Here is a 25,742-nt window from a genome sequence, read left to right as displayed (position 1 = left end):
ACACATTTAATAACCGATGCAGACACCAGTCACGTGGCCGCTGCTGCTCTTTGTGTTTTACGACTCGGAGGGCCTTTGTTCACACACACAGACAAATGCAGCCCTATTCTAATTGTCTATTGTCTGTCCGTCCTCTGATGACAGGCTAATGTAGTGTATATGCCAGGCAGATAGTTGGATAATTGGTCAGTGTTGCCTTTTAACTGGTGGCAGTAATTAATGTCACCCTCACCTTTTCATGGTGGCTGCTTGATATAATACTGAGCGAAATGTCACAACCAGCATCTCTCCCTCTCTCTGTGTCCGTCCCTCTCTGTGTGTGTGTCTCTCTCTCTCTGTCTCTGTCTCCCCCCCTCTCTGTGTCTCGATTCCTCCGTGTTTCTCTCTCCCCCTCTGTCTCTCTCTTTCTCTCTGTCTTCCTCTTCCTGCTTTTAGTCATCTTCATCTCTCTCACTACTACTCCAAATTTGATACTAACAGTATTGTAAGTATTGAAATTCAATACCATTTTTAAGTATAGATATTTCAATACACTCCCTCTCTTTCTCTCTCTCGCTCTCTATCCGATTCAATAACCTTTATTAACACGACCATATTAACTGTGTGCACGTGTGTGTTATCATACCTGTGTGTAGAGCGTTACATGCTCTATGGGTCCAGCTCAGCTGACATTCTCAGCAGGACTGTGCGGTACAACAGGTTGGCTATGGGAGCCGACCGGGTTGACGGCAATCAACTCATTCCCTTGAATTACCCCAACAGGATGTATAAAGTATTCTTTCTATCTGTCATCTTGTGGCTGGCAGACATATTGCCCTGCTAGGGTGCTGCTCTCTGTCTCCTCTCCCTGGAGTGTGTGCATTTGTGTGCCTCTAGATGTTTCGGGCCTGGGACTGTTAGAGTGGAGGGTCGTTCTCTGACGTGTTGCCAATATTTGACTCCTGCTGCTCCGAACTTTCCGTCACTCTCAATTACTACACGTCCTCCTGTCACCCCCTTCCTTGTCTCGATCGGTCTCTTATCTGTTCTCGTCTCTTCTCCTCCTTTATCTTTGTTTACCCACCTCCTCCCTTCATTTCCTGACTATCTGGCACCCACATTGTAATCTTTTGTTCATCATTCTGTTCTTCTTTCTTCCCATCACCTTGTCCAGGAAAGCAAGGGATTCTCTGCCAACCTTCCGCCAGTTCTTCAGTTCAGCCTTCAGCCTGACCCACGTCAGCCTGGCGTCCATGAAAGTCCCTCCTGATTCTCTCAGGTGAGTCACTGCCATAACTGGAAAGTCTTGTCAACCAAACCTTAAATGCAAATCAGTGTTTTAGAAAATTGATGGGACTTTCCAGGCTTCAGTGTTTTTTAATTTCAGATCCATTTGTAATTATTGGAAAATGGCTAAAGAGGTGTGATGGTTTGTATGCAGTATCCATCGTATCCTTGAAGAAGGCGGTACATTGTAATGCATAGTTGATGAAGACTGGCCTTGAGAGGGCAGCACAACCTCAACACGGTTTTATAGTCCTGAATACTAAATGGTTCACACCATATGGGCTTTTATCGGGAGCTTTAGCGATATTTACACCTGCCAAACCCTTATTCTCAACAGTAGAGCCCTTTGATTCAAGGCCAGGCTGATGAAACAGCAGAGGACACCGATTTCTGAGCCCCATAGCCGCATGTATCGGCTGCATCATTACCAAGCTGTAGCTGAACCTGTGCTGAGTGAGCATAAAAGTGGAAAGAGCTTCCCTGTGGGGGGTGAATGGAGCATTGCAATATCCTACTCCTCTCTTTGGTTTGTAGCCTGCTGAGAGGTTCATATAGCCAAAAACACAATCGATGTGGCAACGAACTAAGGAAACGGCTTATAATTGAAGTTGTTGTGTTCCGCATGAAGGATCTCCGCCAAAAAAAGACAACGCAGACTCCCCACAGAGCACTTCTCATTAACTCCTTGTGTGCCTGAATTCATACTCGGAAACAACCGTTGCTCTTATAAGGTCGTGTGTGTGTGTGTGTGTGTGTGTGTGTGTGTGTGTGTTGCATCAAGTTGTGCAATGTCCTTAAGCTTTTCTCTTAATCCTTTTCAGTGGTTCAAAAACTTTTAGTTATGGAGGTGGGGGGGGAGGGGGCTTGGTGGTTGGATAAACTATTCTGCTTGTTAGAGAGAGAATTGGATTTACGCAGGACTGATCTTTCCTTTCATCTCATCTTTTTTTATATTCTGCCATTGTCTTCTCTAATTTCTCTGCTCTCGTATTTTGCTCTCAGTCTCATTGCTTTTGCGTTTTCTCTCATTTTGTTATTCTACCCTGTCTGTGTTTTTCTTGCAGGGCTCTGTTCCTGGGTCTGTCCAACAACCCTCATATCAGTGATTTACACCTGGACATCAGCAGCTGCGAGGTACGGTTGTGTCGTCTGCACTGCTCTACAAACCTTCATCTCACCACCTGCGGCTACTCGCTTTTATTCTATTTCTCTCTGCCTTTCTCCCGTAGTTGAGGACAGCAGGCGCCGGGGTCATTCAGGAGCTGTTTCCTCGAGTCTCCTGTGTGGGGACCCTAGATATCTCTGATAATGGTGAGAGAGACACCTGAACTGTTCTGCATTAAGACACATACATGAGGATTTGGCGACAATGCCTTAAATTCACATCTGAAATGCCCTGAGGAACCACATGGTTACTTCAGTGTGTTCCGTTTGAAATGCTTCCCCATCTTATTCAGAGGTCCTGAAACTGAAGCAAGCTCAACTCGGCATTTGAAGCACTGTTCGTGTAGCGGTATCACACATGCACGTTCTCCCTGCGGCTTCGTAGGTTAGAGGCCTTAGATAGGTCCTCTCAGTTCAATCTAATTGGGCCGGACCCACGGACTATTGCCGTGGGTCTTGGGTCTGTCAGGAAACCGAGCACACTCCCCGTAGCAGCACTGACCACGAGGTCACCACAGGTCAAATCAAGAGGGAAAATGGGGGCGTTGAAATGAATGAAATGAAAAATGGAGAGAGAGAAGCTGCAAGGCTGAGCGTCGTGTTGCTGCCAGCGTTGGTGTTCTCTTTAAACGGGAAGACCACATTTTGGATCTAGTCTAATTATCCTCAGGTGCCTTATCATTATTATAATATCATCAATATTTAATTCTATTTGAGATTTTTAATCCAATTTGGAGCGGCCAATTCCCCTGCTCTTTCAGTCCTGCATGGCCCCCCTCCTCTGTCTCCCGAGGGGACGTGCAGGCAGCCAAGCATGTGATGTCCCCCAGAGACAGGGACGCAGGACACATGACAACATTAACAGGCCAGAGGCACAGAGGTACCAGGTGTTGAGAAGGAATGTAAAAAAAAAGCATGTCAGGCTCTGGTAGGTGTTCTATAGGGTGTATTTCGGGTCTCTTGAAGTCCTCTTGTCTTGGTACAAAACAATGGGAAGTACCTGAAAAGGCTCTGAAGGGTACTTAAGACAGTAAATGTAAAGACAGGAGGACATAGACGCCACAGTTGTCGTCAGCAGAGGCTGGTCTTCTTCTGTGATGAGCTTTCTGGATGTTACCGCACACGTGCACGATAGAAATCGCACTGCAGAAGAGCTCATTTGTTTACAGAACACATTTGGCTGTCTTTAAGCCAAGATGATTTGCAAAAACTCGAAATTGTAGCACACCGATCCCATTGAACACAGCACAAGACTTTTCTTCACTTAACAAAGAGCCGTTGTCCCTGAAATGTCTTGTTATGGCAACCACTTCCTTCACAGCCTGCGTCCTTGAGCTTTAGAAATTGGGAGTTAGTGTGTGTGTGTGTGTGCGGGGGGTTAATGGGTACAAACTTCAGTGGCCAGAAAAAAGGTGTTTTGAAAGCCAGAAACGTCAGTACTTGGCAAAGTAAACAATGAGTCATGGATACGGATCCTACACGTACACAACAAATCAGCCCATTTTATCCTGTAAAATATGACTCGTGTCCACATGCAATATACCAGATGTCCAATAATGATTCTAGGTATTCAGTTGAGCATGAAAGGTTCACCTGTGCCCTCTATCTGTTTGGATCCACAGCGTTGGATTCACTTGTGGCTCGATCTCGATGCTGCTTTTGCACTTTCAGCCACAGTGTGTTTGTGTTGTGCGCAGGTCTGGATGCTGACTTGCTGGCAGTCATCCCGGCATTCTCCAGACACCCCTCCGTCAAACACCTGATGCTGGGGAAGAACTTCAACATCAAGGGCAGGTAGGCACCACGCTGGGAGTTGGCGTAATGGGAGACAGATGGTTGCGAAGACGATGATGCTAATGATGAATGTTTTTTTCCTTCGTCTGTGTGCCTCCTCAGGGTGCTGGATGAAATACTGCAGAAGCTGGTTCACTTGGTGCAAGAGGAGGAGTGTGTGAGTCGGGTTGCATAACAAACTGTACACACGCACGCCTACAAATGCCTTTTATTCACAGATTTTGAATGAATACAGAGTGAGTCAGTGATTCATTTGGTCCGGGTATCTTTTACAGAGGCTCCCTCTGCTCTCCAAATCCAGCATGACAAGTAGCTCACTCAATTATTTACAAGTGCTGATGGTGATAATTCGCAACCATGACTGAAGCACGAGCACAAGCTGACAAAGGCCCAGAACCCACTACATTTTAAAGTGTGAAGAGTTATTGTAGAAATCAAATGGCATGCTTTTCAGGTTTTCAGCTACAGTATGCAATGTTTTCATATTTGCTGAAATCCTCATTAGAACCTGAAAGGAATCAACCAATATCTCCTACGGATGGAATCTGATCTAAAAATCAAACACTGTATCATTGTAGTAAGCATGAACTCACACCACATGTCAAACATTAAGCATCAAATGCAATATATTGAGGAACCCTGAACTTTCAATCTTCTGCATGTTTAGTCACAATTCAGTATTCATTCATGTGTGATTTTTTTTTTTTTTTTTTTTTTTTTTTTTTTTTTTTTTTTACACAAAATGTTCAATTACTACCTTTTGAGCTTCCAAGTTGTTATGTCTGACATGCCAAGCTAGATGGCCGGACCGTAGAGGATGAATATTGAAACTTGGACTCTGAAATCAGCCTAACAGATTATGTGATTATGTGTAGGCACGCAAAGGAACAGGTGTATCCCATTTAGTGCTTTTTGTGAAGCAGCCTTCACGTCCATCAAAATGGATGATTGCATGGGTGGATGACGTTAGTTCAAAATAGTAAAAAGTAATTACATTAGCACCACACATGGTTGTTTAATATGGAGCAAAATCCCCACAAAAAATGAAATGATATCCCTCTGGAGGCAGACGTATTAATTCATTTCTCTCAAAAAAAGAGGGGATTTAATTTCTAGGTTTTGGATTTGTATTGTACTTTGCAGTCTTAGAAGAGTCAACTGTGATTAGTGGTGTAACTGTTACTTCTCTTTTGCACACACGTCTCTGGTCATTGAGAGATGTGCAAGTTCCTGCTTACCCTTGCAAGGTTTGCAGGTTGAACGGCCACTTTGTACTTGTTATGACCTCGCCAACATGGCAGGTTGTTTTGTCAATCAGGCCGAATATGCTCTCTCCTCTCCTGCGTCTACCAGGCCCTGCAGTCCTTATCCCTAGCCGACTCGAGGCTTCGACAGCGGGGCACCGTGCTGGTCAACGCCCTAGGCTCCAACACTTGCTTACGGAAGGTGGACCTCAGTGGGAATGGCCTGGAGGACGCTGGGGCTAAGATGCTGAGCAAAGCCCTGCAGATCAACACAACACTCAGGTGTGTGGAACTCCTAAAATACTCTGTACCCCCGTAGGAGTGAAGAGGGAAGAATGGAGGAATCTACTACCAAAAAAAAGGCTGAAACCGTTTTTTTGAGGACGGATGAAGTCAGAGTACAAATGAATGTTCCGTGTGGTCTGACAGCAAAGGAATAATTTCATCAATGCCACGCTTTAATGATGGGGGAGAGAGGAACATGGAGGAGATAAGAGGGTGGAACTCAGTGGGAACGATAACGAGGCGAAGGAGAAAAGCAATGCCCTTCAGGCAGATAGTGCGTAAGTGAGGGAAGAGCAAGGAGAAGGGGATTTGGAGGAGGGGGAGGATGTGTTTTGGAGGAAAACTGGGAGGATGGAAGAGTAATGGAAGGAGAGAGAAGGGGGTGTATAGAGGAAATGCCTCAGAGGGTAGGAACAGAAAGTTAGATAGAGGCTAAGAGAGGAGCCTTTGGATGTGGAGTAGAGGCATGACATGAGGACAAGTGAGATTGAGAGTGAGGTCGAGTGAGAAGGCACGAGAGAAGGAGGAAGAGTGCAAGAAAGGTGGAGAAGGCGAGGAAAGAAACGGAGAGCAAGCAGGTGAGGGTAAGAAATGGAGAGGAAGAGCGAAGTCAGAGATCACCTCAGAAGTGAGATTTGGGTTTTGCCGATTTGGTTTCTAGGGCAGAACGAGCCGGGGGAAGGAGAGGAGGAGGAGGAGGAGGAGGAGAAATGATGAAAGGAAAAGAGGGGCAGAGTGAGTGATGTATTTAAAGCAAGAGTTAGACGATGTCAGGTGGAGGTGGAGAGTCGGCTCTGTGCAGCTCGTTAGCAGCATCAGAGCGTTCTGCCGTGATGAGATTGAATCCTTTACAGATGCGCTCCATTGTGAAATGTTTATCCAGCCACAAGGACAAATAGTGTGTGCTTGTTCCCCTCTCTCTCTCTCTCTTTCTCACCACCTTCCTCTTGCTCTCTCTCATCTCCTCCTTCCCTCCCCTTTTATCACTCTCTATTTATTATTTGTATTCTCTTCCTCCATCGCCTTTCTTTTTCTGCCATCCCTTCTCTTTCATCTTCTCTCCTCCCTCCCCTTCTGGCTCTCTCTCCCTCCCTCCCTCGCTCACTAAAGTTTTTTCCTCCCCCTTTCTCTCACCCTCTCCTTATTCCTCATCTCATTTGTAACCACTCACTCCCGGTGTCCTCTTGTTCTCTCACACTCGTCTCTCTCACCCCCCTTCTCTCCATCTCTATCTGTCATCCGTCTATCTATCCTTCTATCATCTCTCTACCGTCTCTCAGGAGTGTAGCATGGGATCGCAACAACACCACAGCAACTGGGTTCCAGGATGTTGCGCGAGCACTGGAGCAGTAAGATGCACACACACACACACACACACACACACACACGCTCACGCATTCCAAAAGTCTCAGCTCCAGCATCAGATATGAAAGCCAGATAGCCGTCTCTGAGCAGCACTGCGATGTTTACTATTACACAGCATTTCATCAGTCCTTTGATGTGCTTCCCACTGCTCAAACACCTTTTTTCCCCCCCCATTGTGTGTGGGTGTGTACTTTGTTTGTGTTTGTCGGGATGTGTGGAAGCTTTTGCATAATCGGGCAACTGGAGAGAGAAGATGATTGTTGTAATTCACAGCTGCCCCGAGGCCTTTCCTGTTTGTTCTTGTTAACAGTGTGGTAATTCTAATTATTACAGCGAATGTATTATTGATGCACGTTTTCTTACCTTCCCTCTCTTCTCTCCTCCTCCGCCCTCGCCCTCGCTCCTCCTGGTAGTAATTTCACCCTGCAGTATATGCCCCTCCCCCTCAGTGATATCACTCAGGCGTATCGCAGCGCCCCGGAGAAGACGGACCAAGCCCTCACCAAGGTGAGACGAGTCTGCCGCAGGTTATAAAAGATCCAAGTAACGTAAGATACTACAGCCCAACCTAACGGGACAGGTTAGACTGAAGACGGGACGGGTTAGACTGATAACAGAACAGGTTAGGCTGAAGCAGAACAGGTTAGACTAAGGACGGGACAGGTTAGACTGAAGGCGGGACAGGTTAGACCGAAGACGGGACAGGTTAGACTGAAGACGGGACAGGTTAGACCGAAGACGGGACAGGTTAGGCTGAAGCAGAACAGGTTAGACTGAAGACGGGATAGGTTAGACTGAAGACGGGACAGGTTGGACTGAAGACAGGACAGGTTAGACCGAGGACGGGACAGGTTAGGCTGAAGCAGAACAGGTTAGACTGAAGACGGGATAGGTTAGACTGAAGACGGGACAGGTTAGACTGAAGCAGAACAGGTTAGACTGAAGACGGGATAGGTTAGACTGAAGACGGGATAGGTTAGACTGAAGACGGGACAGGTTAGACTGAAGACGGGACAGGTTAGACTGAAGACGGGACAGGTTAGGCTGAAGCAGAACAGGTTAGACTGAAGACGGGACAGGTTTGACTGGAGACAAGACAGGTTAGGCTGTTACCTGTTTTTTTGAGTGTATTAAAGAACCCAGGCATCTGTGTGTGTGTATGAGGTGCGCTTGTTTCTTCTCATAAATGTATTAATCCCTGAATGTGCCCACCTGCTGAGTCTAGCAAAGCGTATCAAAGACCTGCTGTTTATTTAAGGGGATCAGATCTTCTCCCCGCTCTTCTTATTACTATGCAAATGGTCTGAACTCGTCTCCTGTCTGCTGCACACTGTGCTTTGTAAACACCTGTCAACTGACTCCTGCTGGATTTGTTGTGTGTGCGTGTGTGTTTCTGTGTGTGTATGACAGATCCAACGTGCCCTGCTTAGGAATAACCAGACTCAGCATTTCTCCCAGAAACAGGCGCTCAGGCTGCACCAAGGCCTCGTCACCAGCACGGCGGAACAGGTGTGTGTGTAGATGCGTGTGTGTGTGGGTGTTTGTTTGTATTTGTGTGTGTGTGCGTGTGTCTGCAAGCCTGCTTTGGGCATGTGGTTAATAAGTGAGGTGAGGTTTTTGACATTTTTCATTGTGAATGATTGGGTGCGTCTCTATCTCCATTTGTTCCTCTTGTGTTGTGCGTGCGTGTGTGTGTGTCTACAGGTGATGGAGCGTCTCTGTGTGCGCGTGCAGCAGCAGGTGTCTGTCCTGAAGGGCTGCGAGGAAGCAGAGGAGGTTCAGACAGCTAAACAAATCCTCAAAGAGGCCAGGAACTCAAGGGCTGTAAGTGGATTCTCAATTTCTACCTTTCTCTCTCTCTCCGAGTCTCTTTCCTTACATAATAGCGTTGTTTTAACCTAACCTGTGTGTGTGTGTGTGTGTGTGTGTGTGTGTGGTTGTGTTGTGTTGTGTTGTGTTGTAGCTGTACCCGTCTCTGTGTGAGCTGGCCCATGTGCTGTCAGTGGATGGTCCTGTCAAACAGAGACTAGACACACTGTCCGGAGAACTCGCAAAGGCTGCTGACAAAGAACTGCAGGTAGGAATTACAGTTCAACACCATGCATACGGCAATTTTATGTTTCAGGTATTCTTGTTTCCTTCCAGACTTAATTGGTAAGTTAATGTCTCTTAATGTCTCTTGGATTTGTGTGCAGGTGATCGTCGACTCCATGGTGTCTCTGTGCCGCGAGTTGTGTCCCATGTCCTGCTCAGCCACAGAGAGAATCAACCCACCTCTCTCAGCCATCGCCGAACAAGTTTCCATCCCTCGCTCCGCCATCCGCAACGCTCTGATGGAGAGAGCCTCCGAGGATATCAACAGAGCCCTGGAGTACGAAGAAGAGCTTTTCAAACTAGCTAAGCAATGCAGGCTGGAATGTATTCATTTTGTTCATCTTTGTCATTCCGGTTTCTTTCTTTCCCTCTGTTTCTTACTCAGGGAGGTGAAGTTGTCTGTGGTCTCCTATCTGACGAACTCCATAGTGGATCAGATTCTGCAAGAACTCTACGGCACTCATAAAGCCCTGGTACTGGTAACATCCCTTTTCTACATGACCTTTAGTAGAAGTGTAAAAACCAGATTTACTACTAAAATTGTGATAATAGTATTCTTGTATATTAGTTGGTTGCTACTTTGTATGCGTCACCATTTGTGGAGTCATGCCAGGGTCCTGTGTTCCCCAACTCTACATAGCACACAATAGGAACCTGAGAAAGATGTTCCTCAGCTCTGTATTCACTTAATATGACATGAGCTATTGTGGGAACCTGTCAAAGGGATTTCCTGCTCCCCGCACCGGCATATTAATGCTGTAAAAAAGCTATAGTAATTATATCCTGCCTAGGGTGTGATGTCGATTGTCATTCTTCCTCAGTGGAATGTAGCCTCGACTTGAATGTATGTTGGCATGGGAATCTACAGTGATTGTACCTCAAATTATGCACAAACGTAATTACAGATTGGATCAGAATGGATGTTTGTATGTGTGGGTATGTTCCTGGAACATAACATGGAGTTGAACATAGGGACCAGGGCACAAGAGTCCCTGACAACATAAAACCTTTTGAAAATGTAACAGAATATGGAACTGGGAAACAAAAACCTTTGGGACTTATAGATGCAAATCTCTCTGGCATCATTGGTGTGTTACACCCCCATACATTGGCTCTGTTGCGCAGATCCTGGATGCTCTTTGGCGTTTGCTACTTCTGTAATCAGTGAGTCAGCTCTGAGTCAGATAATGGAAATGGTTTGACAATGGCATCTCCTCCATGAGATTGAAAAACAAATTTGGCGAACAAGTTGCCGCCTGTGTTCGGTTCTGCATTCTTTCCTCTGCACACTTTTTCTATCGCATGTCATTTTGTTTTTGCTTTGTTTTGCTCCAGTGCCAGTTTGTCCAGAAATAGATTTGAGTCCCCTGTGAGCTTTCTCGGGCACAAAGACGTAAACACTTCTCCTCAGAGATTGCATTGTATGAAGGAAATTGGGGTGTCATCTCTTTGTGTGAACGTGCATTTCTGTCCACGCTTCTGTGTTTTACACCAGCTGCGGCAGGTGTCTCAGGCAAAGCTTTGGGACGACGTTGGGACGGGCAGACGCGCTTACAGACAATCCAGAATAGTCGAGTCTTTGGAATTCCCTGATGAGGACCTGGGTATCAATTTGGGAATAGTAAGTTTGTATCGAGGACATGTCAAATACTTCACCAGTGTGTTCTGTTTTGAAGCATTTGATGCTTACATTTGCTGTCGTCATGCAAGTGATATAAGTAGGCATCCAGGTTACATCGATTGCTCGTATCCATGAAGTTTTCGCACAAAATCAATCTTGCGTTTGAGTGGAATGGGAAACTAATTGTTAATTTGGTATTCCCAAACGTACCACTGCGAAAACAAGTCATCAAAACACATAAAACCCCTTGATGTGAGGAAAATTTACCAGATATGACGTATAATGTGACCCTCTCACCTTTTGGGCTGAGCAGTACCACAAAACATTTTTATTTTTTTATTTACATAAAAGGACAAAATCAGTATCTTATCTGAGAAGCACTCAAACCCGCTAATGCCAAACGTTCACCTTTACCTTTCTCTATCTACAACCTTCTAATGAGCACTCGAATGCAGGTGGATGGATACAGTGACGCTTTTGTTTTACCTTTGTTACCTCTGCCAAGGATGTTTGCTTTTCATCTGCAGTTTGATGTTTTTCATTATGAAACGTCACAGGTGGTTTTCAATGGTATTTTGTTGAAAATCCTTTTTTTTGTTTTGCGTGCGTAGACTATCTGGGTCATGTTCATGAATAGTCATGAGGCACAACGCTGGCTGAGTTGCGAAGCACAAAATGCCACAAATATTCAATAATTTGTGTTTTTAGGGTTTAGGAAAGGGATGTGAAGCTGAAAATACAACTTTAAAGCCATATTCTCACAAATCTGAGAAAGAGGTTCAAGATTTCATATGATACCAATTGGCCAATAACGTGATTCTCTCCTGCTTCCTAAACCCTCTGAGATTTTCCATTACTTCATTTCCACCAACACGGAACTGGTTCCATTGTTCTGAGCATTTCCATAAAAAAATTAATTGTCTCAGAACCCAAAAAGTAGCTTCCTAGTGAGAACCAGGATATAGTCGGAGGAAACAATTTGTTGCTCAGTTCCACCACATTTTCGGTGGAAAAGAGGCTTCAGTGAACTCCTTTAACTCTGGTTCAGAGTGTGTTAAGGTCATTGTTTTGAATGAAATTGATTGATTTTCTGACATAGCGTCTTCCTTGTTTGTTGTTTTTTCTGTCTAAATGTATTCAATCAATACTGCACAAACTAAATCAATTCAATATCTGTATTTGTTTTGTCAAAAGGACACCATGGCGATTAAGAAGCCCAGCTCCAGAACTCGAAGAATTCGCCCCGTCTCCACCAGACTGAGTGAGATTTATGTTTTGACTCACAGATTAAAAACCCCTGGTTGATGGAACGTCACATTTTTTATTAACAGAGGGGTCAGAGTCAAGGACCTTCCATTTCATTAGTTGAGGAAGTGTTATATTGTGAAAAATGACTTTAAACATATTTCAGTTTCATTTCTTTCACTACAGGAAAGCTTTAGAATTCATGGAACTGAAAGAGGATCAACCTTAAATCAGGCTGACATGCAGCTCAGCTCAGAATGTGAAGTGAAAATAACTTTGACAAGAACATTTTCCTTTCCCGCGTTTTGGTTGCAGGTCTGGGTGACGAACCTGCCTCCTCTCCGACCCCCTCGGCTCCAGCCCACAACCCTGCAGCCCTTTCCCTCTCAGCGTCGTGGGAGTGCCTGTCCACCCTCCCCACCAATGGCTCGCCGTTACGCCACGTGACACACATAAGGCCACGCCCCCCGCGGAGACACAGACCAGGACATCTTCCCCCAGATTCTGTGAGTGGACGGCCCGTTATGTGGATGGATTCAGCTTTCCTGATGGGGATCTTTTCTCATCGGTAGCACAAGAGTGATTTGTCATACATTAAGTATCGTATGACTGATGAGCAGTGAAGACCTCTAGTATCGTGCTAAAGTGTAGTAGCACCACTGTACGTTGAGTTCTCCTCTGCACTCATATTACTTTGTGACTTTTTTTCTCTCACAATGTTGTGTTGAGAATGAACCAAAGTCGACTGTATGTACGTCTATTTTCCTTTAATCTTTATCTCTCATCTCTACTATAGCACTTGGTGCAAACTTGAGTCATTCCTCCTGTTTTCCATGCCAGTGGCGCTCTCCAAAAATAAGTTCCTTTTAAACAGGAAGCAGTCACATGTGTCGCTGTGACTCAATTGTTAATGATGCAAAGCCATCTCCAGGGGCTAACGGCCTGTTTGTTTTGCGACTTTATAAAGCTGTTTTGGAAATCGGTACAAATTCTGTTAGGGCGGCAGTGATGAGGAGTTGTTTTACAAGCCGGATTGTATTGGCGGATCCATTTAGACTGTCAGCCGTCTGATACGATAATGGCCTATGTCAGCCTTTCAGCTTTTCCTTGATAATGGTGGATTGATTATGCTATCCTGTTATGCGTTTCGTGTGTGTGTGTGTGTGTGTGTGTGTGTGTGTGTGTGTGTGTAGCATTGCTCAGAGAACGGAGGAGTCGATATGCTGGAGGATGGACTGCCTGATTTCTACAGCAAGAGAGTTCTGCCTGACAGGTATCACAGAAAATGAGTTTTATTTTAGTCCAGTCGTTGAAAACTCCAGTAGAGGTATAATGTTGCCCTCTGCAAAGACTCTCCACCAGGGGGCATGACCGCTCTGTCTCCACCCCAGGTTGTATATCTAGCATTTTATCCAAAGTACCTTCAAGTCCAAACCGCTATAAAGAGAAGTGGAACACTCCCCTGTCGCAGCAATCTATTTCCCTAATAACATGGAAATAAATTGTGGTTCCCAAACAGTTATTAGGCCACGTTAGTGTGTGCTTAATGCCCACCGGTTGTATATAAAATAGGTTTTCATGAGGCAGCATAAACTATGGCTTCTGTCAGATGCATTAAAGTGTCCCCACAGTCCAACTCACATATAATTCAGCATTTAATTGTTGTCATAACCCAGTAGCGTAAGAAACGGATGCAGGACTAAAAATGTATTTTCTTGATATAATTTCTCACGTGTCCTCCCCCTCTCTCTTCATATTTTTCTCCATATCAGTCAGTTGTCATCCCTCCATCAGGCCCAGTCTCTGCGGAGGAAGAAAAGGCGCAGTGTGTTGTCCATCTTCTCCGGGTTCAGGAAGAGTCGCAACTCCACCATCTCTAATCAGGACTCGGAGTAAGCACCATGCAGAACAGCTGAAGGAGAGCAGGAAATGAAAGTGGAACTAAAGTGCGCCCGTTGGAACGCGGCCGCTCGCTGTTAAACCAATCCAGCGCTGGACGTTAATGTCACTGCATAACTTCATAAATATTTTAAAGCAAGAAAATACTTCGCTTAGATGTTACGGCACTGCGTATGTTTAGGAAGTACTCAAAAAGATTAGTAAGCGAGTAAAGAGAACGGCACACAGGAGACTCCTCATTGTGAAATGGTGACAGAGATTCAAAACCGAGAAGAAGGCCATCTGGGTTCAGAGAGGTGTGACAGGGCTTAAACATGCTGATCATCTCTGCTGGCGAGGAGCTTAGGGTCTCACCATACAGAGACATATACATTCATCTCTCCATCTCTCCCTCTGTCTAATTAGTTATCATTATCAGATCCAAAATACTATATGTACAGTAGTTATATAATCATAGTGATTTAGCAGCTATGCATGAAGGAGATAAAAGCAGTAAATTCAATGACGGCATGGAAATCTGCAAGACTGGGGCTCATTGAGGCCTGGGGCTGGAGACTCGTGACATAACGGGGTTTCAATGCATATTTTCACTTCACTTCTCAATTCATTCTCAGATTCCGTCTCATTCCTTTTGTTAATGTGCAGTTTTTCGTGATTTCTTTTCCAGTGAACATTTTTTCCGCAGTCCTTTACAACTCCTAATAATTAAATTGGACATTTCCTTTTATGTCAAAGCTACTGGGTGGTATATCGCTACCACCGCTACATCTATTATTAAAATCCTGTGTCGGTCAGATTCTAGTATATTAATATTCCCTGAGTTTATCCAGCAGCTTACTCATATCTGCTCAGGTCAAGCTGACAAAAATAACTGTGTTTGTCTGTCTGCAGCGCGTCGGAGAACATCTACTCCATGATTCAGCACCCTAAGGACCCTGGGAGGGCAGAGAGTACTGTCCCAGGAGCAAACGGGACCATAGCCTCACCTCAGCCAGCACACGGTGTGACTGTGCACACGATGAGGCCCGTCAGTCCTCCATGCCTTATTCAAAGACAGGTACAGTGCAACAGTGTTTAAATGGTTGGATTGTTTTATTGATGACATTGTCTGGCACGTGTAGAGGGTTGGGACGTACCGTCGCACTAGCAGGGGGCCTTGCAAGATAAGGGAAAAGTCACAATGACCCTCTACATCTTTCAGATGATTTTTCAGATGACATCTTTTAAAGGATCATTACTGTGATTTCAGTTCTCTAGAATCACTTAGAGGAGACTGTTCTGTATACCTTCCTCCACTTCTTATCACTAAGGACACTGAATACGCCACTTGTCTTGTTGCCCTTGGACATTGCAATTGATTTTATCTACTTTATCCCACTACTGTTGGGGCAAAAATATGTTTAACCATCTTACTTTGTTCAATTCCCAATCTTTACTTTCTGAATCAAATTCTAAAAAAGCAATGGTTGAGTTGACTGTTATCTGTTTAGTAATGAGCATTTTATCCTGGACCATTTCACTTGTTTTTTTAGGAGCGGCACTCATCATTGCTGCTCCTTTGTGTGGACTATTATGCAGTACACTTCCTAAAATCTGTCTACCTAATTTGGGAGGGTGCTTAAAGTAAATGCGTCTGTGTGAGCTGTGGGATCGACCTGAGGCCTCCTAGGTGCCACAGTCCAGCGCCTCAAAATGAGCAAATCTCGTTCTGGTCTGGTGGTGCGATTTAGTATTCAGTATGCTTCTGTATTAAGTGTCTTCAGTATCTGTCTGTGTTCTTGTTCAGACCACAGACCTGGTCAGCATGGTGTACAGCTGCATCGGGGCCGACATCGAGGATTCGGACGCCAGCAGCACTTGTGACGCCAAACTGACAGACCTAGACAGTGACGCGTCAGCCTCCGTCCCCGCTGCGGACACCCCGACCAACGGCCTCACCAGCTCCCCCCACCGCCAGATGGACAGACAGATGGAGACGGGCAGGCAGGAGAGGATCCAGCCCCTCACAGACTCGCGGACAGAGGTGGAGGAGGACAGACAGGGTAGCGGAAGGGGGGTTGCCCTCTCCGGGCTGAGACCAGAACCACCGCCACAGAGCAGCAAACCCAGCCTGGCTGTCATGAGGCAGAGACACCTGCAGGAGAGTCTAGGTACTGCAACACGTGAATATGCGTTACTTGTGACTTACAGAACAATTACCTGGTGCAATAAAAAAAAAGCATGAATGGAAATGAAGTATAAAAGAGACCACATCATAGAGATACTATCACCAAAACAAAATGTAAAAACAAGTCTGTTTAATAAGGAGCACACAAATCCCAAGGATATGTTGTTCCAAATGTTGGCATCTTTACAGAGAGCAGTTATTAGTTTTGTCTTGACTCACAAAAACCACAGACTGGATGAGCTTGCAGATGACCTGGAGCCAAGAACAAATCAAAGCCATGCCATCCCTGCAATGACAAATCTTCTGTCCACCCTGCATTTCCTGGCTTCTGGCTCATCTCAAAGGCTGTTTTTAAAAATGCGCTGTCCTTGGTGCTGAAAGCTGTGCTGCCTTGGAATGCTGCCCTATGACAGAACAAACAAATAGGGCCACACTTAGTAAGATGGGTCAAACAGAGTAAACATTAAAACCTTAAATATTAAATATTAATGTTGAATATAAAGAGTCATCGTTTTCTCCTGTGGAAGCAATAAAATTTCTAGCAGTTTTGCGAGGCGTCTGTTTCTTTCATCAACCAGGATTTCTTGCTAGATGGAGGAGAACTTTGACTTTCTTTTCTTTGAGTCCAGTTTATTGCTTTCCTGTCAGACAAGAAGCCTCTTAAATACCAGCAGTACATTCACATCACATCATCTCGCTGTGGCTGTGGCTGTGTTGTTTTACATAATCAGCCTTAGTTAATAACCTGCTCAGCTGAAAACATAAACGCACACTTTGCATCATGTTGGAATGCAACACGGAAACGAAAGCCACAAAATCTGCCTCTTATCCGGAGCACACTGAAGGTTTGTAAAACCATTCAACCAATGATTTAATTTCTAATCAACCGTTTTCACTGTGGACTAATAACTGCTATTATTGCTGCATTTGGTGTGAAAATACCAGGGCCATCCAGCAGAACTCTATGACTGTTATTCCATCTATTCAGATTCCAGGGGAATATTGAAAGGAATTTTGTTTGTCCCCCAGATGATGCAGGAAGGCTGGAAGGAGATGATGAGCAGAGTGAAAGAATGCATGAAGACAATCAGAGAGTGAGGGGGGCAGAGAGACGATGCTCTCCTATTCACAAGAAGGTTTGTTTCTGTCATAAAAGAAAAAATGTGTGTGTATGTGGTCTGTACTAATCTTCTGAGAAGTAAGTTATTTCTTCAGTTTTACTTATTTAGTTTGGTGATAGATTAAATTTAAAAAAACTTATGCCCCCCTTAGCCCAGTTTGGACTTATCAAGAGAGCAGAACTCTCCAGAAGAGACTGAGAGCTCTCCTGAAATCTCACCTGGCACTGAAGATCCCACCACTTCCATCATCCAAGAGGAGGGACACATAGAGAGGAAAAGTCCAGTATCTATACTGTCAACATCTGCCAAGAGGGGGAGTGGCTCAGCAGATCCAGCTGCCAGTCAAGGTACTGTCACAATGTTATATTGCAGAGAAGGCAGCAGCAGACTTGGTGATTTGGGGGCTCAGGGCGAATACCTGAAACTGGCCCCTCCGTGACCAACTGTCAGATGTACAGTATGTGGAAGAGCAGAGGTCATCCTGGTAGAGCCACATCACCTTAAACGCAACAGCAAAGCACAATATTGCTCTTCTTACATTTTTTCTCTTGCTGGGGAGCTCATTGATTTCATGAGTGGGCAACTTGGAAGAGCGTCTGAAAAGCTGCACCAGGATCCTGTTTCATCACCGTGTCCACGTTGCGTTGTTGTTGCATAGCCACGCAATATTTTGAACACAGGATGTCACCTCTCTTCTTCCTTAGATGTGGTCGTTTAATCGGAATCGTCGTGGTTAACCTGAATTACAGCAGCTGCTTTATTGTAGAGTTTGGAAAAGATACAGATGATGATTATGATGATTTTCCCCAATCAGATGGAGGAGGAACTAATGGATTTTCTGCATCATCACATCACAACCGGAAAGCCATCTCATTTGACATAGGTGAGTTTGATATGTGTATTAGATGTCATTTACCGCAGTCTTTCCTATCAGTCTTGTTTGCATGCTTGTTTTGAGTTGAGCTTGAGTTTGACTTTTGTTTTGCATGCTTACACTGTATTCAGCTATAAAGAAGAATATCTGAGGCTTCAGATCAGTCTTTCAGGCTGTGTTGGCATCTTTCTGTTATTCATAATTGATAACAATGGCCCAATGCCTTTGTTATATCCATGAATTGTAAGCAGTGTCAGTCTGTGGTTTGACTTGTTTCCAAGTACTGTCGAGCTTGTTGGCTGTTTCCCATATCCCTGCCTCCCCCAATCTGTGTGTCTCGTGCCATTCCTCTCAGACATTGACCGGGACAGCCCCAGCGATCTGGAGAGGCCTTCAGATCGCAGATTCCCTTTGAAAAAGTCCTGCTTCCCCCAGCACAGAAACAGATCTCTGGACTTCCCTGGTGGGACCAGATGTATGTATCTGTTTCTCACTTTGCACATGCTTTACATGTTATGAACATAATATAATGCCTGCTTTGCTGTGAAAGTTTTGCACACGCTCCGCCATGAAAATCAGAAAATTCAAACATTGGTTTTCCAATGTTTAGGAAACCATCAAATCACTGTTTTATGTACTGTACTTATCTTTGTCTGTATTGCGAAAATACGAATAAGACATGTATGTGGATAGAATTAACCTGATTCTGCAGTTCTGAGTATACTGGACACATTGTGCAATCACAGCATGAGCTGAGTCTGTGCATTGAAGCCATGCATGCGTCTCACTCAGACTATAGCATAGACATGTCTGAATAAATCATTTATCACATAATCCAGGTCTGTTGCATGCAACATTTATGCAGGTTTCAGCAACATAGTATGCACAAAAACAGGAGTTGTCTTTATGACATCACAATTGAAGTTTAAATACGGGTGTAGAATTATTAAGTCTAGAACCAAGTCATAAAAATCTCTATTTTCTGAAGTTAGTCATCCAAATGAAGGAAATGTGAAGAGCTTCCAGCATGAGCACACATGCAGCATATTCAGTGTTGTGTGTGTGGATGAGTCACTCCTTCCATATGAATGCATGCTTGTTCCAGTAATTTCCCAAAAGAAACTCAAGTTGACCATTTTCCTGATAGATCATTGCAGCTGGCAGCTGGTTTTAACACTTCTTGAATATGTAATATGTGCTATTGGATGATAATATCACCACTTTTGAAAGCGGAGCCTTGTGAGCTGATTCCCTTTTGATACCGTGCTCCATTACTGGGATAATTTGCTACAATATTTAGCTGATTCATCATCTTATTTTACTCCAGGCCGGTTGGCATTCAGGATAGAAACCCTCAGGTTGTGGAAGTCAAGGGCCACTAATGACGCTGCAATATAGCTGCAATTATGTCTGTAATCTGGAAGTATATATCAGAAGCTGCCTCAGGGGTTTCAGTTACCCTCACAATGAAAATGATAACATGCACCACATCACAGCAATGCAACATATTGCAGCTTATATGAGAAAGCGTAACCTTAAGTGGCGCTCTATGCCATTTCTGACTAAATTTGAATAATATCAGAAACTCCATATGCAGGACCAGACTACATACCTCCCTCAAGGCAGGCAACAGTTCTGATCATTGTCTTTTTTGCTAATATAAACCCAGGCACATAAATATTATAATAGTATAATATAAAAGATACTGGCAGGTATGATATGGATTGTATTGATACTGTCATAGTAAATGTACAATTGAAACATACTCAAATTGAGGAAATGTGAAACTAACTCAAGTTATTTCAAGTTCATGCTGCTCAACATGGTGTTAGAATGAACAAGAAATTAAATCTGCCTCTAATTGTTTCCGTTTAGAGTTGTTTGTCAATTTACAGTGATTTCCTTTTTTAGAGTAATTACTGTGCCTTGAGTTTGCTCCATATAAGAGCTTTAGGCTGTTAAGGGGAAATAGGTGTGGGAGTCGGCTGGTGAACACAGCGTGGGTGACGGCTGGAGGAAGGAGAAGTGTGGCAGGTTCTGAAATGACAGGAGAGTAAATGGACATAATGACAGAAACTGGACAAATATACGGAGTAACTGATCAGATCAAGATGTTGCCGTGACACCAGAATGTAGCTTATTATTTACATGCATTCAGGTAAATTATAGTGACACCATAAATGTAATCCCATCATATATAGTGTTTTAATTCAACAGATCTGGTTCTATATCTACATCTGGTGGGTTTTGCTTTTATGTAACTACAACCCAATTGACTTATCACTTGCGTATTGTTAAACCTATTTCATGTTGCCTCTGTAACATCTGGCCTGGGACGATAGATCAGTCTTTTAGCTATACTTTATATGGCCAAATTGAATTTACTGTATTATTTATTCACACAGGCCCCTTTAAAAGAAAATCCTAAAATAAAAACTAATAAATGTTGACAAGTTTACTCTCTTGCCAGTGAAATTGGGCGGGTAATCAATCTCTCAAACTGTAATCAAAGTCCACCCCTTAGTTTTAGAGATAACCCACTAATATACTCAAATGTGTGTTATAATTAACCCCTTAGGAGCCTATTCTACCTTCAAATGAACCAATGATAAAAACCACAGTGTATCTCCTCCTTTTAGGTCAGGGAAGTCCTCCGCTTGGTAACAGAGAAGATTTATGACATCACCAGTGGACGAGAGGAGGCTTGTCGGGACGAGGAGCAGCAGAGGATTGGACAGAGACGAGCTTTTAAACTCTGTGGCTCCAAGAGGCAAAGATCCAAAACAGTGTTTTAAATCCGTGTAGACATTTGTTTTGCAGAACATGCATGTACTGTCTGCTTTATGTTTTAATTGGTTGCACTTGGTGTCATTTTTTTCTCAGGCATGGACATTCTGACCTGCAGTACATGAGGTACACACATACAGTATATTTAGACGGTACTTTAGCGCCTCGCCGGTATTATAATGAGCTGTTGTTTTGTGCATTTCATACTGCAAACTTCTCATCCCCCCTCCCTCTCTCTTTTACGGACAATCTGACAACAGCTATTAAAGTGAATTTGTATTTATTTATTCTAATGGATCTGCAAATACTAAATATAAAACTGCACTAACCCGTGTTAACTGGTAGAATCAATCCTGTTTTTATTTGTGATAATATATAATGAATTTGATGTGTGTGTTGTATGCAAGTATGCTGACACTGATGATTGAGAAAGGTGCATCGTGGCACTCCAGTCTCTTTGAGAAGATGATGTCATTCAGTGGATCATTTAGTTTGAATCTGATTTTGCAGGCCTGGAAATGAGTATATTTTCTAAAAATGCTTCTATGAATCGGAAATAAAATTGACTTTACACAAGGAAGTGACTTGTTGAAATTGTGTTTAGTGGTGTCTTACATCTCCTCATTGGTGATCACTGTAATCCCAGCGCTCCTGGTGGTTATTCAGGATAGTTCTAGTCTTAAAGCTCCTTGTATTTCTCATACAAACTACTTTAAGTTTATGTTTACATGCACTTTTAAACTTTCCCTCAATTAGCTCTTTTTTTCTCTATCAATCTTCCTCTAGTAGATGGCTATGTACCCCAGGCCTCTAAAGTAGCTGTAATTAAACCACTTCTAAAAACCTACTCTTGATCCAAGCATTTTAACCAACTACAGGTCTATCTAACCGTCTCTTTCTCTCCAGATCCTTGAGAAAGCAGTGGCCAATTGAGCAGCCTTGTTGGGATTTGGTCCAAGAGACAGGTTGATGAAAGACCATTAAGATGAAGAAGTCATTGAAGATAGGAGGATAAGTTTGAGCCAAACTAGTGTACACTTAGATGTACAGTGGAAATTATGCAAAATGAACTTGAGTTATAGCAGAATTAAGAAAAGTGTAATCAAAACGCTTTTAGTGAGGCTGAACAACAACCCTGCTCGCTGGTCCCTCACTCTTGACACTCATGTCATCACAAGTAGAGAAGACATAAGTCGGTGTCTTTTGAAGTACACTGGAGCCTTTAGCTGGCAAGACGCTGATTTGAGATCCACATGTTCTACTGAAGAGTGGACAGATGTATGTCCTGATGTGGTAATGAACATGGCTAGTTGTGCCTTTCCAAGTCTCTCGTTCCTTTGATGCCTTTTGGTCTCAGTTGCATGATGGAGGCCGTCTTCAAACCATATGGTCCTTCAGGGGACAGTCAATCTTCAGATATCTCTGTCCAGTGCTTTATCCTCCCATCCATTCATATTGGTTTGGCGTGTTTTGCCGACTTTTAGCACTGTGAAGGTGTCTTCAAGAGCCATGTAATATCTACATACAGTTGCTGCAACAAGTCAAACACAAATTCAAAAGGGCTCTACCATATATCGGACAATTGAACCAAAATGTAATCATTTACACATCAAAATCAGTGTATTGATCATGGAGAACTCTATTTAGCATGTGAAAACTGCATAAAAGCTTTTCAGGTGATTTATTGTCACAATGGTTAAAGGTATTTGATTCTCTTGCTGATAAGACTCATTTTCTTCTCCTGTAGTAGCACTCATTTAACCAGCAGGTGGCACTAGAGACCAACTATCAGACAGTGTCACTGCCAAGTCATCATGCACTGTCATTAACATATCGTGAATGCCAGCAGCAGACATTGTTCCTGCTTTAATGCAGGGAGAATATTCATGGAGGATACAGCTGTTGTGATTTTGATTAGGCGAGAGATCACATCAGAACAGGATTGCCTGGGGAGAGCCACACTGACACTTCTAGATGAGACTTGCTAATGAGACAGATCAGCACTTAATTGACAGTATAAACGTTCTCTGTAATTACCACCTCTCACATGTAAACAACTCCAAGTGCATACCGATTCTTGTGGATCTTGCAACATGTTTCGTAGGTGCATACGAGCACAGATGCTGTCATATGAGCTTTAATAGAAACGATGAGCTGCTTTGTCCTGTGACAATCAAGAGCGTTTAATTATTTCATTACACAAATTGCATTTATTAGTTTATCAGGGGGTCTCTGTAATTTTCTGCATCCCCATGTTCAGTCCCACACACACCATATGCTCAGCTAGATGTGTCGGTAAACATAGGGATCCACTAGCACACCATTGTGTGTGAATTTCTCTGGCTGTGTTCCTGCATATTCATTCATTTCAAGCCACATCAGATGTGAACATGTGTTGGCACTCTTGTTATCTGAATTCATGCAAGCTCATTCATCTGTATTTGTGTTTTCCCCATAGTTGTCTGATTGTGTGTGTGTGTCGGTGCATTGCTGTGTGTCAGACGTGTTCAGCATCAGCAGATGGGTCAGCGGCAAGCCACTTGAGTCTCTGTGTCAACAGCGGCAGGCTGGTAATAAGTTTATATGAGCCACCGTGTTCCTACTGAGCAGCACAAAACCAGGGGAGAAGCCTGACTGATGAAGTGTTTTTGGGAGATAGCTGAACCAATGTTAAGAGTGTCAGTTCTTGATTATGAGCTTAGCTGGATGCCATGTTGATATAACAACAGAAATATAAGAAAGGCACTTTCTTTAACCCCCTTGGGCTTCACCATTGTAGCTGGAGTTTATAGAGTTCTTGTTACACTGACATCATTCTGTCACCTGGCATCAAACAAAATATATATTTGTTTCATGAGCTGGACTTTCGTTAACATATCTGCCAAATTAGAGACATTAAAATCCTTCTATTTTGCTCTGGAAATTAAGTCTCAACTAGCGTCTCAACTTAACATAACAAATTCCAATGTTTTAAATGTACATGTTGATTTTTGTAAATCAAGGCTTTCCTCATAAAGTTGAAGTGACTTTTTTTGCAGCCATCGTCCTTCCAACATCCTTTCCACATGGAGTCACTGGGAACAAGTGAATGCAAATCAATTATTCATATGCAATGTTGAGTTACTGCTTCTGTGAAAGGCTCCTCCCCCCTTGTTGCCGGTGCTGTTTTATGCCGTCATACACAGTACAGTAATGTCTGGGCTCTTCACAATGTCACAAATCCTTATATGATACACCTAGAAATGTATCAGTGACTTGCAGCTATTCTTTAGGGTCTATCACAGAAAAACAAAGATGATGGCCTCCTGACTCTGCTGTAACCCAATTCAGAGCCAGCTTCAAGTGGACCAGTAAAGCCATAAACTTTACAGCTTCCATTTTCCAAGCATATGTTACGTTAATGCTTTTATTCCCCCTTAAAATAACGAGCATGATGCAAACAGCTTTCACACCCATGACAGATTCCTGTGACTCCATCCTGAACTCTGCACGACTCAGACATTTCCAGCGAGACAGCTGTCACTGTGTGTTCCCTCTCCACTTCATTAAAGGATTCTGTTCAGTTTCCCTCACATCTAATGAACTGAGGAGGCGTCTCTGACACTTTCTAATTGTCCACCATTCCTCGGTCTTCAGCTGTCTGTCTGCACTCTGCTCTCTCGCCTCAATACCTGATTAATTTCAGAAGGGTCTCTTGTGCTAGAGGTTATTGAGGTCCTTTATTCTCTTTTTAACCTCTCTAAATCACTAAATGCTGCATACAGAGATTTAATTTCAGAGTTCTGGTGCCTGCTCAATATGTTTACATGCACATTAACATTTTGGTGAACAGCAGAATCCTTTTTATGCCGTCCATGTTTACTCACAAAATGATGTGTGATGATGAGTGAGTGATCTTCCACTTCTTTCCACAGGGTTCAGGGATGATGGGAAATGTAATCTCTCTTGTGTATTCTGGGTCTGTCCTGTGGTCTCTTTTGGACGTCAGTTATTTGTCCATACTGCAGTGTAGTTTTGAATTGGAATTTTTACCCATTCTTGCTTAAATTAAGTCTTCAGCTGCTCAACATTCTGGTGATGAGCAGCAGCTGTTTTATTTTGCACTTCATAACATGCCACATATTTTCTATAAGACCGGTCTGGACTGCAGGCAGGCAGGCAGGCAGCACCCGCACTCTTTTCCTACAGAGCCATGCTGATGTTAACATGTGCATAATGTGACTCTGCAGTGTCTTACTGAATTATGCAGGGAAGTCCCTGAAAAGGACGTCATCTACATATCAGCATATGTTGAATGTTATATGCTCCAAAACATGCTCTTCAGCGTTAATGGTGCCTTCAAAGGTGTGCAAGTTACCCATACCATGACCATTTATTTTAAGAACACGTGCTTTTGAGAACTCGTTTGACCCAAAACCTGAACACTATGAGGACCACCTGGCTGCAAGTCCACATCCAGTCCACCACTTGGAAGGGCTTCAAAGAGGTGAGGTGAGTTTTCAACATCAAACACTAACACTGGGATGGCACACAGCTCCTGACACTGTGTGTGGTGTGCGCGTGTGTGTGCGTGTGCGTGTGTGTGTGAGAGAGGGGGGGAGGATATAGGGAGTTATGCAGGTGTGTAACCTCTCTCTTTCCTCTTTGCAGCACAGGAAGGTGAGCAGTTGTCTTTTCTCTGGAGTGGGTCACTGTTCACAGTAAGTGAGACATTCAGACATTTAACATTTCTTGTCTCTCCACCAGAGTCTCAGACATCTGTGTTCTCTTCAGTCCAGACTTGCATGACTCAGATGTTTTAACCTACAGAAACTTT

General features: G+C 43.7%; 1 protein-coding gene across 1 annotated transcript in view; it reads left to right on the top strand.

Moving 5' to 3' along the window:
- Positions 1-21,051, top strand: part of carmil3 (capping protein regulator and myosin 1 linker 3) — a 55,225-nt gene extending 34,174 nt beyond the window's left edge. The window contains exons 16-40 of the mRNA XM_076162115.1: positions 1,154-1,258; positions 2,331-2,400; positions 2,496-2,577; positions 4,128-4,224; positions 4,327-4,381; positions 5,578-5,750; positions 7,034-7,102; positions 7,532-7,625; positions 8,529-8,627; positions 8,823-8,942; positions 9,082-9,195; positions 9,314-9,489; positions 9,598-9,691; positions 10,708-10,833; positions 12,028-12,094; positions 12,394-12,584; positions 13,272-13,351; positions 13,851-13,970; positions 14,869-15,034; positions 15,764-16,127; positions 17,174-17,280; positions 17,417-17,612; positions 18,080-18,148; positions 18,495-18,614; positions 21,023-21,051. Coding sequence (XP_076018230.1) covers positions 1,154-1,258; positions 2,331-2,400; positions 2,496-2,577; positions 4,128-4,224; positions 4,327-4,381; positions 5,578-5,750; positions 7,034-7,102; positions 7,532-7,625; positions 8,529-8,627; positions 8,823-8,942; positions 9,082-9,195; positions 9,314-9,489; positions 9,598-9,691; positions 10,708-10,833; positions 12,028-12,094; positions 12,394-12,584; positions 13,272-13,351; positions 13,851-13,970; positions 14,869-15,034; positions 15,764-16,127; positions 17,174-17,280; positions 17,417-17,612; positions 18,080-18,148; positions 18,495-18,614; positions 21,023-21,051 — 2,983 coding nt within the window. The remainder of the gene's footprint in view (positions 1-1,153; positions 1,259-2,330; positions 2,401-2,495; positions 2,578-4,127; positions 4,225-4,326; positions 4,382-5,577; positions 5,751-7,033; positions 7,103-7,531; positions 7,626-8,528; positions 8,628-8,822; positions 8,943-9,081; positions 9,196-9,313; positions 9,490-9,597; positions 9,692-10,707; positions 10,834-12,027; positions 12,095-12,393; positions 12,585-13,271; positions 13,352-13,850; positions 13,971-14,868; positions 15,035-15,763; positions 16,128-17,173; positions 17,281-17,416; positions 17,613-18,079; positions 18,149-18,494; positions 18,615-21,022) is intronic.
- The last annotated feature ends 4,691 nt before the right edge of the window (positions 21,052-25,742 follow it).

This window comes from Genypterus blacodes, unplaced genomic scaffold, assembly GCF_046128005.1.
Source record: "Genypterus blacodes isolate CSIRO-AG114 ecotype Tasmania unplaced genomic scaffold, CSIRO-AGI_Gbla_v1 ptg000120l_1, whole genome shotgun sequence".
NCBI classification, from domain to species: Eukaryota; Metazoa; Chordata; class Actinopteri; order Ophidiiformes; family Ophidiidae; genus Genypterus; species Genypterus blacodes.
The sequence above is the reverse complement of the archived record's forward strand: the minus strand, read 5'-3'. Positions and strand labels throughout refer to the sequence as shown.